Source organism: Podarcis liolepis (genome assembly GCF_965112155.1).
Source record: "Podarcis liolepis genome assembly, chromosome: 10".
Taxonomy (NCBI): Eukaryota; Metazoa; Chordata; class Lepidosauria; order Squamata; family Lacertidae; genus Podarcis; species Podarcis liolepis.
This window is the reverse complement of record NC_139562.1, coordinates 69,218,383-69,234,446: the sequence shown is the minus strand read 5'-3', so window position 1 is coordinate 69,234,446 and position 16,064 is coordinate 69,218,383. Positions and strand designations below refer to the sequence as shown.

The window sequence follows — 16,064 nt, the reverse complement described above, 5'->3', positions numbered from 1 at the left end:
CTTCAGGGGCACAGTTACCCTATTCAGGACCAGGGAGTCCTCCACACCAGCCCGCCCCCTGTCCCCCAAACTAAAGTGTGCTTACTAAGAAAATAGAAACTGGACACAACTACATCAATGAAACAACAGTTCAAACAAATGAGGAGACATGCAGTACACTCGTATACAAAGTAAAGGTAAAGGGACCCCTGACCGTTAGGTCCAGTCGCGGATGACTCTGGGGTTGAACGCTCATCTCCCTTTACTGGCCGGGGGAGCTGGTGTTTGCCCACAGACAGCTTCCGGCTCATGTGGCCAGCATGACTAAGCCACTTCTGGTGAACCAAAGCAGCGCACAGAAACGCCGTTTACCTTCCCGCTGGAGCGGTACCTATCTATCTACTTGCACTTTGACGTGCCTTCGAACTGCTAGGTGGGCAGGAGCTGGGACCAAGCAATGGGAGCTCAACCCATCGCGGGGCGGGGATTCGAACTGCCAACCTTCTGATCGGCAAGCCCTAGGCTCAGTGGTTTACACCCCAGTGCTACCCGTCCTTAAGCCACACTATATTCAGTGAGACCTACTCCAAGATAATAGCACTGCAGCCTTCATATAACAATGCAAAAGCTCAACTACTAGTATCGGAAAGCAAGGGGAATAGATCGGCAACACTTTATTTGCAACCCAAGATTTCTTACTTGGTCAACACTTCATAAACAGAGAGAACACATTAGGGGGGCCAGATGAAAAAGAGACCAGGGCTCTTGCACCTTTAAAAGTTGTGTAGGAGAGGAAATTGAATTGGGTGTCATTTCTCCCTTTTCCCATCTGGCCACTCAACTGCAAGTGCCGTCTGGAAGACACAAGATTTACCCACTCTGGAAGAATGGCAGATGAAAGTGATCGATTATATGGAATTGGCAGAAATGACTGGCAGAATCCGAGACCAGGGAGAAGAGTCGGTGGAAGAAGATTGGATAAAATTCAAAGACTATCTACAGAAATACTGTAAAATTAATGAATGTTAAAAGGACGTTGGACTGAAAATAAGTGGTGTTAGTAATAAGATTAATAAGAATATGTAAATTTGGATTGATATTGATGGGAATCATAATTTTATCCTAGTTAATGATATCGAATAAGGTTAAATGACAGAGGGTAAGAACTTGCTGAACTAAATATTTGAACTGGAATACAAAAAGGGAGATGTGAGGAGGTCAAGAAACTAGTGAACAAAATATAATATTTGGAGGTATAATTTTTCTTTTTTCGGGGTGGGTCTATTGGTGTTTGTTATGACTTGGTTTATTTTCTTAACTGTTTTCTTTTGTTGAATATGTGTTTTGTTTTGTGTTCTTTTTATGTTGGTAATTTTCTCTGTTTTATGTACTTTATGTTTAAAACCTGTTTAAAATTTGTTTATGAAACTTAATAAATATTACTTAAAAAAAAACAACAACAACTGCAAGTGCCGTCTTTGAGAAACCCTTTCTACTTCTATTTCCACTTTGTTTCCAAATGTTGGGGGGGGGGGGGAATCTGCGAGAAAGGATGGGGGCCCAAAGGACGTTATAGAAGAACCAGTCCAATTACTTCAGCATGCTAAAGTCAGTTAGCTTCACTATGTGATAATTATAGAATCCTGACACATGCATAGGCGCCGACTCCATGGGGCCTGAGGGGGCCCGAGCCCCCTCAAAAAATCGTTTGGGGGGGCTCAGCCCCCCCAATAATCTCGGGCGGCGGTGGGCGCGTCCGCGGCTTTTATAGGGCGCCCGGCGCGCACCAGCTCGATAACGGGCACCGGCGCGGCGGGGGGCGCCGGGCCGGGGGAGGGGGCGGCCGGCCTGTCTCCTTGGCAACCCCATTGAGCAGCGCCGGCTCCCCCGGGAGGGCCATCCCCCCGCGCCGCCGATCCCCAACACCGCCGACGCTGTGGCTGCCCGAGCCCGAGCCTGAGCCCGAGCCCGACCCGGAGCCCGAGCCCGAGCCCGAGCCCGAGCCCGAGCCCGACCCCGAGCCCGAGCCCAAGCCCGTCAGTCAGTCAGTCAGGAAGGAAGGAAGGAGAAATGAGGAGGGAGACGAGGGAGGAAAATTGCGCGCAGGGTGAAGAAAGGAGAAGGGCGAACGAGACGAGCTTCCAACCCAAAAAAGGGCTGGAAGACTGGGAGGATGAAGGATCGGGAAAGAAAGCGACGCCTTCCCCGCCCGCAACGTCGCCCGCTTGTCATTGGCAGCGCAATGGGCGCCCAGAGGGGCTGGGCACCGGCGCAGGGCCGCTCCGCAGCTGCGGAGGACAGCTGCGCGGCTAGCAAGGTGCGCCATGTAGAGCGCGGCCCTTGTGTGGCCCGGTGGCCAGGCAAGCTCGGGCGGGGACCCCCATGCGAATCTAAGACGGGAGAAGAGGGCAGAGCAAAGGGGGTCCCTTCCCCAACCTCCGGCTCTGAGACTTCCCTGCGCCCCAGAAAAGCGAAAGGATTTTCTCTTCTTCTTTTTTTATAAATATTTTATTAAGTTTTCAAATACAAAGTTAGAAACATACACTGAAGAAAAAAGTAAAAGAACAAGAAAAAGAAAAAAAAAAGAAAAAGAAGAAAAGAAAACCAACCATTCAACACATTTTTTATATAACTAACTGGACTTCCTCACATCTCCCTTACCCTGCATTCTTTATAATAAAGATACCAGCAAATTATTACCTTGTTTCGTACCTTATTTTGTACTTTTCAAATACTATACCTCTAAATTTAACATACTTTTCATCAGTTACTTATATCTTAAATTAAACATAGTATTACCTTAGATTTTGACCTTTTCTTACTTAAAATATAATTTCCTGTTTCCCAAATCTAATTGCTGAAGCTATAGTTTCCGAATCGTGTAAATTTTTAACATTCATACAACTTATATTGTTTTTGTAAATAGTCCTTAAATTTTTTCCAGTCCTCTTCCGTTGTTTCTTCTCCCAAATCTCGGATTCTGCCAGTCATTTCAGCCAGTTCCATGTAGTCCATCAATTGCGTCTGCCACTCTTCCAGTGTGGGCAAATCTTGTGTCTTCCAATATTTTGCGATAAGTATTCTTGCTGCTGTAGTTGCATACATAAAGAAAGTTCTATCCTTCTTTAACACTTTCTGGCCAACAATGCCCAAGAGGAAGGCCTCTGGTTTCTTGGGAAAGGTATACTTAAATACCTTTTTTAACTCATTATAGATCATTTCCCAGAAGGCCTTCACTTTTGGACAAGTCCACCAGAGGTGAAAGAATGTCCCTTCAGCCTCCTTACATTTCCAACATTTATTATCAGATAGGTGATATATTTTTGCAAGCTTGACTGGGGTCATGTACCACCTATAAATCATTTTCATAATATTTTCCTTCAAGGCATTACATGCCGTGAATTTCATTCCGGTGGTCCATAACCTTTCCCAGTCCTCAAACATGATGTTATACCCAATATCCTGAGCCCATTTTATCATGGCTGATTTGACTGTCTCATCCTGAGTGATTTTCTCTTCAACCTGCCCTCCATCCTCTTGCAGAAAACTATTTGCCTGCCCTGCCCGTATCTCGTTTTTGCTTTTTAATTCCACACACGCACCCTTCGGACTTCGTGGCAATCGGGCGCACGGGTGCGTTTCCTAAGAGAGTGAGGACCCCCGCCTCCTCCCCACCTGCTCCCTCGCCAGCCAGCCAGCCGCGCGCCCTAGCCGGAGAGCCCCGGCCGTCCTCGTCGCGCAATCGGCTGGATCTCCCTTCAGCAGGCCGTGCTCACAACTCGGCCCAGGGACCCCCAGCAGCGGATCTCCGGCTCAGCTGAAGAATCCGGCAACAAGCCCCCTCCTCCCCAATTGCTCCACCGAAATACGCTCCAAAACCCCCCAGATAGGCCGCCGGCCGCCAAGTCTAGTGGCACCCTGAGCGAGGGTCTCTCCCCAACACCGCCACCTCGAACTGCGTTCTCCCGGCTACCCGAGCGAACCAGCGGCAGGACCCCGGTATGGGCCCCCCCAATATTTTTTATAAGTCGGCGCCCCTGGACACATGGAGCAGCCTCGTTTGGCTAACACATATGCACACCTGGGAACTATACTCCCACCCACTAAAACCACCTTCCGCATGAGTGGCAGAAGAGCTGGCTAGCTTTTTATTTGAATACCTATGGGTCTGATGGGACACCCACTCTCTGGACTCAGAACAGTTGGCGGTGGGGGTGGGGGGGGCAGCGCTTTGTTTCAGATGGTGGCATGGGAGCCAATTCCTAGGGGCTGAGGCTCCTTCGCCCCCCCCAATAAAATATTTGAGTGCCCCCCCCAAAGTTGATGAGCATTGTCATTCATTTTTTTAAATGATATTAAGACAACAGAATTTTTTTAAAAAAAATACACAAAAAAGACGGAATTACAAAAAAGAGGAAAAAAGGAAAAAATAAAAACAAAAGAAAAAGAAAAAATCAAACCATCATTTCCAAATTCTCCGAATTCCATTACCTTCTTTCCCTGACCTCCTCTCCCTCCCATCTCTTGTATCTTGATTAATAGTTGTCACAGCAAATCCTTTCCATAGTTCATAATATTTTGTCATTATGTTATCTTACTCTGTTCTCATTTTATCTTATAAAAACAACCTTAAAGCTTGAAAACTTAAATCTTTTTAAACAGTTTCTCAAGACCATTACCCTTTTACCAAATTCTGATGAGCTTTGCCATTCAAATGGGGCACGTGTGTGTGCTGCATCTTGTGGGTCAGGGCTTACCTGGGCCACCCCCAATATTTCCCCCCCCCCCCGGCATGTTTAGCTTCTCCGAGGTCTGGCCGCCCCCTGGGAGGAGGTGCTTTGGGAAGGAGGGGGGTGTGGGGTTCTCTGGGCTGCTTGGGCCCTTGAAACACATTATGAGGCGGACGGGGGGGGGTGAATCCAAGTTCCAGACGCCACTGCTCCGCTTCCTTCTCCCGCGCCATTGCACTGAAGGGGGTCGGTCTAGATGACCCCCGGGGGGTCCCTTCCATCTCTTCCAATCCCACGACTCCTCCCCTCGCGCCCAGAGCAGGCTTCCTTCCCTCCTTTTTCAAACCAGCTCGCGCCTGCTCCTCCTTTACCTTCCCCGCGCGGCCCCGATCCCTCCGGGGAAACCTCGACACCGCCGCCGCCGCCGCCGGAGAGGCTGGAGCCCCGTCAGCGCCCCGCGTTGCCATGGAGACCGACTCTCCTCTTCCAGTCCCGCCCTCCGCGCTTCCTATTGGGCAGCCGCAAGACTCCATCCTGTCCTGAGGGAGGCAGGGAGACATCCGCCTCCCCCAGCCAAAGCTTCCCCGGGAGACGCTCAGCTTCCCGGGACTTGTAGTTCGGCCTTCAGGCTCCTTCATCGCGCCGACGTCAGCAGGGAACCACAATTCCCAGCAGCCACCTCGGCGCCCCTGGACTGGCCAATCGCTGCTAGTACAGCTCACCTGTTCTGCGCTTGTTGTTTTGAAACTTCCAGGATGGGTTTGTAAGTGGGCAGAGGGGGGGGGGGTCCCCGTAATGGAGATACCTCTGCCCTGAAGGGTCTTGGGGAGGGGGGGGACGGAGAAAGGGGGTGTCCCATGCCCAGCCCAGAGCCTGGAGCGCAACTTCTCCCTTTGCACTTTGATTTTCTTCTTTGCAGGGCTGGGGTGTTGCGTGTCAGAAGGACCCCCTGAAGCAGCCTCAAGGCACTGCAGGATGCGGCCTCTGCCCCCAAGAGGCTGGTGCACGGCAGCGAGGACAGTGGCCGGGAGCTGGCATCGGTTGCTGAAGGGCGGAGGCGTCACTGGGCGAAGGTCGTGGGCTGGCAGCTGCCAGCAGCCTCGCTGGTTTGCTGCTGCCAGTCCTTGTCGCTGCAGCAAGTCCGAAGCGAGCAAGCGGAAGGGCAGCAAGCCTCTCAAGGAGTGGACTCTGGTTGTCGGCCCCTATGGCCTCCTGAAGGCACGGCTCCCTTGCCACGTCTCTGTGCACCCTCTGGACCCACACAAGTACCCCCAAGCGGACAGGGTGTTCGTGACGGTGCGTGGGGCGACCGCCGGCCCCGCGCACGGCGCAGATTTGGATAGTTTGCACGTGAAGTATGATGAGGTGCGAAAGGAGATTACGATCATCTCGGAAGACATGGACGGCGCAGCCTCTGTGGATGTGAGGACCCCCGTAAAATTTGGTATGTGCAGCAACTGGTCAAAAAGAGACACTGCTGTGACATTTAGCTGAAGTGCCCCATGCTCTGTGGTGATCAGTTAGGATGGCCGTTTCTTCAGCTGTGAATCTCAGTTTGGCATGTCATAGTAGATAATGTGGCCCATTCCAGTTGCTACTTCCCAGCTTTTGCAGATACAGTGGTACCTCGGGTTAAGAACTTAATTCGTTCTGGAGGTCTGTTCTTAACCTGTAACTGTTCTTAACGTGAGGCACCACTTTAGCTAATGGGGCCTCCTGCTGCCACCATGCAATTTCTGTTCTCATCCTGAAGCAAAGTTCTTAACCCGAGGTACTATTTCTGGGTTAGCGGAGTCTGTAAGCTGAAGCGTATGTAACCCGAGGTACCACTGTAAGAGGCCTAATGTTGCTATTGACAGGAGTCATAATGTTCACTACTGCAGCTCAAAAGCTGCTGCTGCAAGGCCAGAGTTCAGGAAGTTGCCTTGGCAAAATTAGGAACACTGTCTAAATCCCAGCTGTTTAGTCAGCTCAGCTTTTCTCTTGCCTGCTACTATCACCAGGCCAAACCCAGAAAGCACCTTTCCTTTCTTTGACAGTTATTATGGTGAAGTCACTTGGTGGGTAGTCTCTTGGACTTGGATTGGGGAAACTTGCATTCCAATCCTGCCATTCGCAAAGCTCAACATGTAACCTTAGGCCAGTCACAGTCTTTATTACTCTCACAGGGTTATTGTCAATGAAATCATTAGATAAGCTCCATATATTCTGTCCTTGGAGGAAGAGTAGCGCACACATGTCATAACAACAATCATAACTGCTAATAATTTGGCTCCGTAACCTGGGTATATTTTAAATATATTCCTTGTCCTTCCTACACATCGCTGTAATATATATTTTAACACTTCAGATGCTGACATGTGACACTAATTGTTTGTTTGGGGGACTCAGGACATGCTTTGAAAGTGGGGTGCTTCTTTTTTCACTCTGTTACATTGTTTTGCTAAAGGAAATCAAAATTTTAGATTGCTTTGCATTGAATTTGTTTCTATTTATCTCCACTATTTAAAATTGATTTTAGACTTGGATATCAAGACAACAGGGAATGGCTGTGTGAAGACTGAGAAAATTGAATGTAACAGCTGCAGAATAGAGACAGAAAAGGGAACAAGCATCTTGCGGTCAATAAAGGTACCAGTATAGATACAAGAGTACAAGAGTTGTGTTTTCTATCCTCTTGTATATATTTTTTGCAAGTCTTTTCTTGGGACCTCTCCTGCAACTGCATAATAAGTAGAAATTCAGACCTGGAACTCTTTTAGCCATGCAGATATAATTGTGGGTCCTGCAAGAATTAATTGACGTATCACTTTCCATAATAACAGCCGAGAGATGCAGGTGAAATCCTCGTTAGGGCCCATCATAACTGTCTTCAAAAAAATAAGAACTGAACTCTTTTAACATGTATACAATTCTGTTTCAGAGTCAGAAAATTGACATTCAAGCTAAAGGAGGGAAAGTTATCTGCCTGGGAACACTTCAAGGAAATGCTGATATTCATGTGTCACAAGAAAGTGTAAGCATTTTTAAAATGTATGGACTACAATTATTTGGGTCACCTATAAAATACATTGAAGAAATACATTACAAAAATAACATTATGGGCTTTTAAAATCTTCGTGAGAATATGTGTCTTCACTTTTACAAGTTCTGTGACTATTCCAGGTTTTTTTCAGACAGAGGCTTTGTGTCTTTGACAGCTGTGGGGCAGGAAAAATTCAGCAAGTACCGTTCTCCTTTCATTGTCTCTCTGGACTGGGAAAACTGCACCTGCTTGCATTGAAGTTAAAGTTATAGAGCCTACGTTGGATAGACCAGGGTGTGGAGTGGAAAACCTATTTGTAGAAACTAGCAGTGCCTATTATAAAGCAAATATTATTACATTTAGCATCAAGGCCAGCCCTACTGTGAGACAGAGTGAGGCAGCTACCTCAGGTGGCAGATGCTGAGGGGTGTGGAGTGGACACAACTGTGTGTGCTCTTCATGTCCTTCTCCACACCCCTTAAGAGACCCTCTTGTCTTCAGATGCAATGGTGGAATTCCATCGCATTGCCAATCTTGAACGAAGGCCCCATCTGTGCTATACATTTAAAGCAGTATCATACCGCTGTAAACGGTAATGGCTTTCCCTTCAAAATCCTGGAAATTTTAGTTTGAGGGTGTTGTGAGTTGTAAGGAGCCCTTTATTCCCCTCACAGAACTGCTGTTCTCAGAGTCGTTTAACAATCCCTCTTCCCAGGAAACTCCGGGATCTGTAGTTCTGTGAGGGGAATAGGGGTCTCTTAACAACTCTCAGCACCCTTAAAAAAACTACAATTTCCAAGGATTATTTGGGGGGAAAGCCAGGAGTGATTTAAGTGTTATGATACTGCTTTAAATGCATGGGGCAGATGAGGCCAAAAATTCAACAGCCAGTCTGGGCAGCTTTTCTAAATGGAATGGTGTGTGTTTGTGTGTGTTGAACACAATCTTTCCCTTTGCCTCAGGCAGCAAAATGTCTTGGGCAAGCCCCATTTAGCATAATGCAAGAACAAGTTGACTCTGTGAAAAGTGATCGCGATTCCAGCAACTGAATTTGAGCTGAACGTGCTTCTATTACAGGTCTCTGAAATTAGACACATACGTTATGCTGTTGCTTCCTTTTTCTCTACAAATGTCAAATTGCTTTCAGTATAACTTCTTCGGCAAGTGGAAGTTAAACCCTGCAGAATGAATCCGCTTTTAGATTTGGATTCAATATCCCAGTCGTAGGCAAGCTATTCTCAAAATGTAGGGCCATAATTTTTAAATGGGCACATGGCTGAGATGGCATTCAATGGATGTTAATGCCCCCTACTTATCCCAAGGCAACAGTATTGTAAAGACAACTGAAATTCACGTCTTCTGTGGAAATGCAGGTGAGGTGTTGAAACTTCAGTTAGTTCCAGGTATTTTCCAGAAGATGGCGCCTCTGGCTTGTTTGCTTTGTAATTGGAAAGTGTTATTGTTCCTTGAGATGTGTGTAATGTGACCCTGACTTGAGCAGCACCGAGGGGTAAATAAATATCTCATAGGTAGACAGCAGAGAATTTTCCCATCCATTCAAGGCCTGCAAGAAAAGAGCGATATCTCAAGTGTGCTTAGTTTATTGCTGGAATTGCTTGCAGGAATAATAATTCCAGCTAGTTCCTTGGAAATAATTTAAAGTGAATTTGTAAGAGCATAGAGATTATTTGCGACCTCCTTTGGCTTACCTCAGCCAAGATGAATTGATCAGAGAGACTAAGGCTGCAATCCTAACTGCGTTTACAAGGGAGTAAGCCCTGGCTATAGGACTTTTGCTTCATCTTACTTTGTTTAGAATACAGTGGAACCTCTACTTACAACCATAATCTGTTCCAGAGGTCCGGCCATAACTAGAAACATACATAAGTAGAGGCACGCTTTGCCATAGAAAGTAATGGAAAAGTGAATTGATCCGTTCAATTTAACACGGATTTTACTTTCTAACGAGACCATAGATCCATAAAATAAAGGCGATAATCAATGTACTGTACTATAAAATAAATAAGACAGTATTGTAGATGAAAAAAATTAACATTAATTTTTTTTCTTACGTGCACTGAGGGTGGGTGGGCATATCTGGCTACAAGCTGGGGGTGGGGCAAGGGTCAGTAAGGACCTGATTCACTTTGGCCAGGGTCAGGGTTTTTTCTTGCCAGGCCAGGTTCTTCTCCGGACTTTCACAGGTTGGTTCCTCGGCAGGGTTTAGGGCTGCAGTGTGCCCTGCTGTGCCTCTTGCAGGCGGCACCTCTTCCACAGCTTTGGGGGTGGGATGGGGGCCCTCTCTCCAGCAACAGAGGCCTCGGCACTGCTCCGCAGCTGGCAGGGTGAGCTCCGGAAAACCGGAGGCTTCTCCCCAGCGGCGGAGGCCCCAGCACTGCCCCACAGCTGGCTGGGTGAGCTCTGGGCTGCTGGCAAGGCCTCTGTTGGTATCTAGAGGAAAGTTCATAAGTCGAAGCACCTACTGAAGGTCGTAACTGGAATTGTATGTAAGTAGAGCCGTACATAAGTCGAGGTTCCACTGTACACTGGGTGAAGAACTCACTGTTGTGTTAACATACAGCTGTTTTAAAAGACAGCCGGGAGTTGTATTTCAGCATATGTAATAATCTCTGATAAAGCAAGAAAGTACAATAAGTAGGGTTATTGCGGTAGCCATAAGAATCTTAATAGATAGTATAGGAAAATACACACTTCCAGTTCTGGCTGGGAGATACTAAAGTAGGGCTGCCATATTTCAGGAAGTGGAAATCAGGAAACAAAAGTGAATGGCGTGAAAAATTTCACATATCAAACTGGAAAAGTCTAGAAAATAAGAATTGGACATGATCCGTAGATAATTGCAAGCTGAAACATTGACCCTGCTAGGGAGTCATATTGAAATGCTATACATTTATGCTCAGAACAAAGCCCCATTGACTTCCTTTACTCCCAGGTAACTGCCTACTGCAGAGGCCTTCCCCAACATGGTGCTTCCCAGATATTTTGAAGTACAATTCCCATCAACTTTTACTTTTGCTAAACTGGCTGGAGCTGGTGGAGTCATGGTCCCAGGATGGAGACGTCTGGTGTATCAGATTGCTGCGAAGTCCTTTTTCAACTCAGTGCGACTTAATTTTAGTAAACTTGCTTAAGTTGTATAAATATATTTTAGTATACAAAGCAGTTTTAGCAGTGTTTGTAAGGCAATTTCATAGAAGTGTTGAGTTGGAAGGGACCCAAGGCTCACCTGGTCCAAAGAGATAGTCAGAGCTGATTTGCCTGCCCCCACTAGTCACTTCTGCAGCTGCCAGCGACATCATGCCAGCACTTAGCAGTGAGTGGCGCTAGACCAACCCTCCTCAACCTCAAGACGCTTTGGACTACAATGCCCATCATCCCAAGTCAAGCATGAGCAATGGCTGGGGATTATGGGTGTTGTGGTAAAGAACATCTGAAGGGAACCGGATTGGGGAAGGCTCAGCTTGACTGGGGGACATTGCCAAACATTTGGCCCCATAACATTTAGGCTCGTTTACCCTCCCTCACCAAGGACGCGGGCGGCGCTGTGGGTTAAACCACAGAGCCAGAAGGTCAGCGGTTCGAATCCCCATGGCGGGGTGAGCTCCCGTTGCTCGGTCCCTGCTCCTGCCAACCTAGCAGTTCGAAAGCACATCAAAGTGCAAGTAGATAAATAGGTACCACTCCGGCGGAAAGGTAAACGGTGCTTCCGTGTGCTGCTCTGGTTCGCCAGAAGTGGCTTAGTCATGCTGGCCACATGATACGGAAAGCTGTACACTGGCTCCCTTGGCCCATAAAGCGAGATGAGCGCCGCAACCCCAGAGTCTGCGACTGGACCTAATGGTCAGGGGTCCCTTTACCTATACCTTTACCCTTTCTCACCAGTGATATGTTCATACATGAGGAAATGTACAATACAATGACAATGTAGCTAACAGTGCCTCAATATTGTAGGAGGAAAGAGGAAGAAATTGACAAAGGATTGCATTTTGCGCAGTAACCCTTCATTGAGTGTATTCTCACCCTTTGTTTACAGACCTGATTTGCATGCTAGTGATTAACTTCACATGTTCTTTTGAATATTTTTTTTATCCAGATGAGAAACATAGAATTTATAATATACTAATTTATCTTGCAGTGACCATATAATGTTCTGTGGTGTGTGTCTCTGTGTGTAAACCCTATATATAAACCAGCAAAATCACAGCTGTAGAATTAAGCGTCAAAACTGACATGTATAACACTTATCTTCCAAGCACAATAGCAGAGCAGCCAACTTTTTGGAGGAAGAAGTTTGGCTTGCTTTCTCGAAGAGCCATTTCTGTTAGCAATCAGCCTGTATTTTATCTGCCATGTGGGCTTTTATGACAATTTTGTTCCATCGACTACAGTCATCATTATGTAGCTAGGGCTCTGTCAGCGTTTCCAGTGTAAACCAAGACTGTCAGAGGTTTGTAGCTGTGCATTATAATTCCCCTGGCAATGAAACTGCACACTTTCTACTTCAGTCACTGGGGCAAATGCTTAAAACATTGAGAGAGAGATTGGGATGAACATTTAAAAACCTGCAGATTAATTCAAATGTTTTGTTTTTAATTTTAAGAAATAAAATGGGGTTAACCCAACTAGCAGCTAAAAACAAGCAGCAGCTGTTTCCACAGAGAGGCTAGCCCAGGCTTCCTCAACCTCGGCCCTCCAGATGTTTTGGGACTACAACTCCCATGATCCCTAGCTAGCAGGACCAGTGGTCAGGGATGATGGGAATTGTAGTCTCAAAACATCTGGAGGGCCAAGGTTGAGGAAGCCTGGGCTAGACTAAAATCCCACTGGCATTTCAGATGTGGTTCCCCACCCAATTCTCCTTATCACATCGTACCTACTGGTGTGTGTACCCAACTGACCAAGTGATGGAAGCGCTAAACTGCCTTGTAGACTGTAATTGCATGATTTTTCAGAGAGCCAGTGTGGTGTAGTGGTTAAGAGCGGTAGTCTCGTAATCTGGGGAACCGGGTTCGCGTCTCGGCTCCTCCACCTGCAGCTGCTGAGTGACCTTGGGCTAGTCACACTTCTCTGAAGTCTCTCAGCCCCACTCACCTCACAGAGTGTTTGTTGTGGGGGAGGAAGGGAAAGGAGAATGTTAGCCGCTTTGAGACTCCTTAAAGGGAGTGAAAGGCGGGATATCAAATCCAAACTCTTCTCTTCTTCTTCTTCTGCTGATGTCTGACCCCAGTTATCTGGCGTACGTACACATAAGCAGGCTGACATGGGGTCAAATTGATACCCGAGTCTTGCTTAAGAGTGGTTGAAAGTAAGAGATACTGTGTTCCGTAGAGAGGTGTGATGCCTTGCTGAGCATCTGGTCGAGAGTCTTCTTTGTTTCGGAGGAATTGTCAGCAGCTTGACTACATCATACAGTTCTTCATTTTATAAGGCTGTGATAGATCGTGCTGAAATGCTAGAGCAGATTTTAAGCCAAATTAATACACACAGCTTTAAATCAGATAGGCATGCTGGGTCACAAAATTGCATATGAGACAGGACTGAACCGGAAAATTAAAAGCATCTGAATGTTTTATTGCAGCATAAGTCAAACCGAGCTTAGTAGAACACAATTAAATTTGATAAGGTATTAGTATCTATTATAGTCTTCGTGTTTACAATAGTTCCAGTGTGACTGTAGAAACTGTTCGTTTGGTAAAACATCTTCAGACTTTTATTATCCTGGCTCTTGCTCTGGCTGCCTGCTGTATCCTTCTTCGTCTCTTAAAAAATGGAGAATTTATCAGCTGATTCCATCCACATCTGTCTTGAGCCACCATTTGATCCTGCTGGGAGACTGGCGTTAGTCTACTGACCCTCTTCTCCACTATTGGCAGCCTTTTACAGAGCATCAGTTTTAGGGAAACCCTAACATCACAAATGAGTGGGAGGGCTGAAATCATATGGTCATGATTTTTTCAGATATTCTGTAGATGTTATTGTTCCTTTGCTTTTCCAGCCTTATTACACTTTTGCAACAATCAGGCATAATATATGTCTTCTTGTCAGGCGCGCTGACAAAACTCTGCGGTGGCCAGAGCCAAATCAAAACCAGATGGCGTGCCCAAGCGCGTCCAACAGCCTTGCAGAGTGATACTTTTTGCCAGGGGTTCCTGGGATAAGCCAATGCCAGACCATTTCTTGAATATAGCCCTTGTTCTCCAGCACAAGCAAACAAGCTAGGCAGAATACCAACCAGGTTAGGAAGGCAGTCCAGGGTACGGCCATGGACTGCCAAGCTGGAAGACCAGAGACCTAAACTAACAGCTCCAGTGTTGAGGCTCTTGAATTTTTGATGTAAATTGTGCTGATTTCCCAAGAGCTTGCTAATTTATTCCAGCTGCAGCCAATGAGGCAACTGGGGCTGAGCCATTATTCCAGGTTTCCTCAACCTCGGCCCTCCAGATGTTTTTGAGACTACAATTCCCATCATCCCTGACCACTGGTCCTGCTAGCTAGGGATCATGGGAGTTGTAGGCCAAAAACATCTGGAGGGCCGAGGTTGAGGAAGCCGGGATTAGTTTCTTTCCTCCATTTTAGCAGCAGTTTCAATGCAAACCGCTTGTTGTTGCAGGAGCAGCAAAGCCCCTTTCTCTGCAGTTCGCAAGCACCCAACAACCAGGTGGCTGTTGGACTCTTGGGAAGTGCTGCACCATGGACTGACGAGTAAGCTGTCCCAGAAACTCCCGCGGGTGCAGAATGCTGCAGCGAGGCTCCTCACGGGGTCTCTGCCATGGGAGCATATTCACCCAGTGCTTTTCAAGCTGCACTGGCTCCCGGTGGAGTACAGGGCCAGATTTAAGGTGCTGCTTTTGACCTTTAAAGCCCTTCATGGCCTAGGACCCCTGTACCTATGGGACCGCCTCTCCCAGTATGCCCCACGGAGGACCTTAAGGTCCATAAATAGCAACACCCTAGTGGTCCCGGGCCCTAAGGAAGTCAGATTAGCCTCAACCAGAGGCAGGGCCTTCTCAGCACTGGCTCCAGCCTAGTGGAACACTTTGTCTCATGAGACCAGGGCCCTGCAGGATCTGATTTCTTTCCGCAGGGCCTGTAAGACAGAGTTGTTCTACCTGGCTTTCGGCTTAGAATCAATTTGATTCCCCCCCCCCTTCCTTTTTCCTTTCTCCTCCTGTGAAGAGGCTGCATCTTAATATTTTAATGTTGTATTTTAATCTTGTTTTTTAAGTTGTATTTTAATCAACTTGTTTTTATTATTGGTCGTTAGCCACTCTGAGCCCGGTCTTGGCTGGGGAGGGCGGGGTATAAATAAAATTAATTATTATTATTATTATTTATTATTAAGTGAGGCAACTCACCTGTCAGTCATCTGATACATAGTGATGCTAGGTGGTTGGCAGGTGGGTTATCCCACCCACCTGTTGAAATTGGGCCACAGGAAAATCTGGCCTACTGGGCCAAAAATATTCCCCACCACTGCGCTAGAGACAGAAATCCACACATCTGGGCCTTGATGGTGACACCGGGCTTTAGCAATCATTAAAGCTGTACTTCCAGTCAAATGCTCTGCTGCAGGCAATGAGTTTTTCACTTTTTGCGACCAACTGTTACATGAACGTGGCAGACTCTTCAAAAAAATAGATGTTGCTTTACCTGTTTACTTGCAGTGCCATATATCTTTTAGCGTCTTACTCTCCTTTGTATACGTTATCCATGTCCACAACCACAAATCTGGCCATTTGTCCCACCATCAAGGGAGTACTTCAACTTCTAATGCTAATTCAGTATTATGAAACTTCACGGATTGTAATTTTGCAAATCAGTGCACCTGTTTTCTGGTGCATAACTTCCAGCTGCAAGCTTTGTCTTTCTTTGTTGACAACGTGAAGAGGACCATAGGTATCAACTGTGGTAGCCAATTAAGTTTTACGCAGAGTATACCCATTGAAATTAGTGAACACAATGACGTTAGAGCCATTAATTTTACTTAATCTACTGAGTAAAATTTAGTTGACTAGCATCCCAGGTTTCCACATGGACAAGCCACATGGGACTGGTGCAGAGAGTCAAGTCTCTCCCAAGAGATTGGGAGCCAGACACAGAATCTCATGCTGTCTTCACCCTTCCCCTCAGCTTAGGTACAGCTTCACTTCTCCTCAGTCATTGGCAATGACATTATCAGGCATTTGCTTGTATATTGTGTATTTGATGTTCCTTTGTCACCACTTTCTGAACTTCTGTGGTGGAAAAGTGACTGGATAACCTTCTTTCCTCCCTCTGCTTCAGTTTTCTGCTTGAACAATACTTTCAAC

General features: G+C 46.7%; 2 protein-coding genes and 1 long non-coding RNA gene across 3 annotated transcripts in view; 2 read left to right on the top strand and 1 right to left on the bottom strand.

The window, feature by feature from the left end:
- CCDC146 (coiled-coil domain containing 146) overlaps positions 1–5,216 on the bottom strand; it is a 71,907-nt gene extending 66,691 nt beyond the window's left edge. The window contains exon 1 of the mRNA XM_083464012.1: positions 5,081–5,216. The gene's annotated coding sequence lies outside the window, so the exon portion shown is untranslated. The remainder of the gene's footprint in view (positions 1–5,080) is intronic.
- The window catches only part of LOC310688060, a 150,436-nt gene that overhangs the window by 3,029 nt on the left and 131,343 nt on the right, over positions 1–16,064 (top strand). The gene's annotated exons all lie outside the window — the stretch shown is intronic.
- FAM185A (family with sequence similarity 185 member A) overlaps positions 5,335–16,064 on the top strand; it is a 40,811-nt gene continuing 30,081 nt past the window's right edge. Inside the window, exons 1-4 of the mRNA XM_083464100.1 lie at positions 5,335–5,472; positions 5,629–6,153; positions 7,231–7,340; positions 7,633–7,725. Of these exons, the coding sequence (XP_083320226.1) occupies positions 5,685–6,153; positions 7,231–7,340; positions 7,633–7,725 (672 nt within the window). The 5' untranslated portion in view covers positions 5,335–5,472; positions 5,629–5,684. The remainder of the gene's footprint in view (positions 5,473–5,628; positions 6,154–7,230; positions 7,341–7,632; positions 7,726–16,064) is intronic.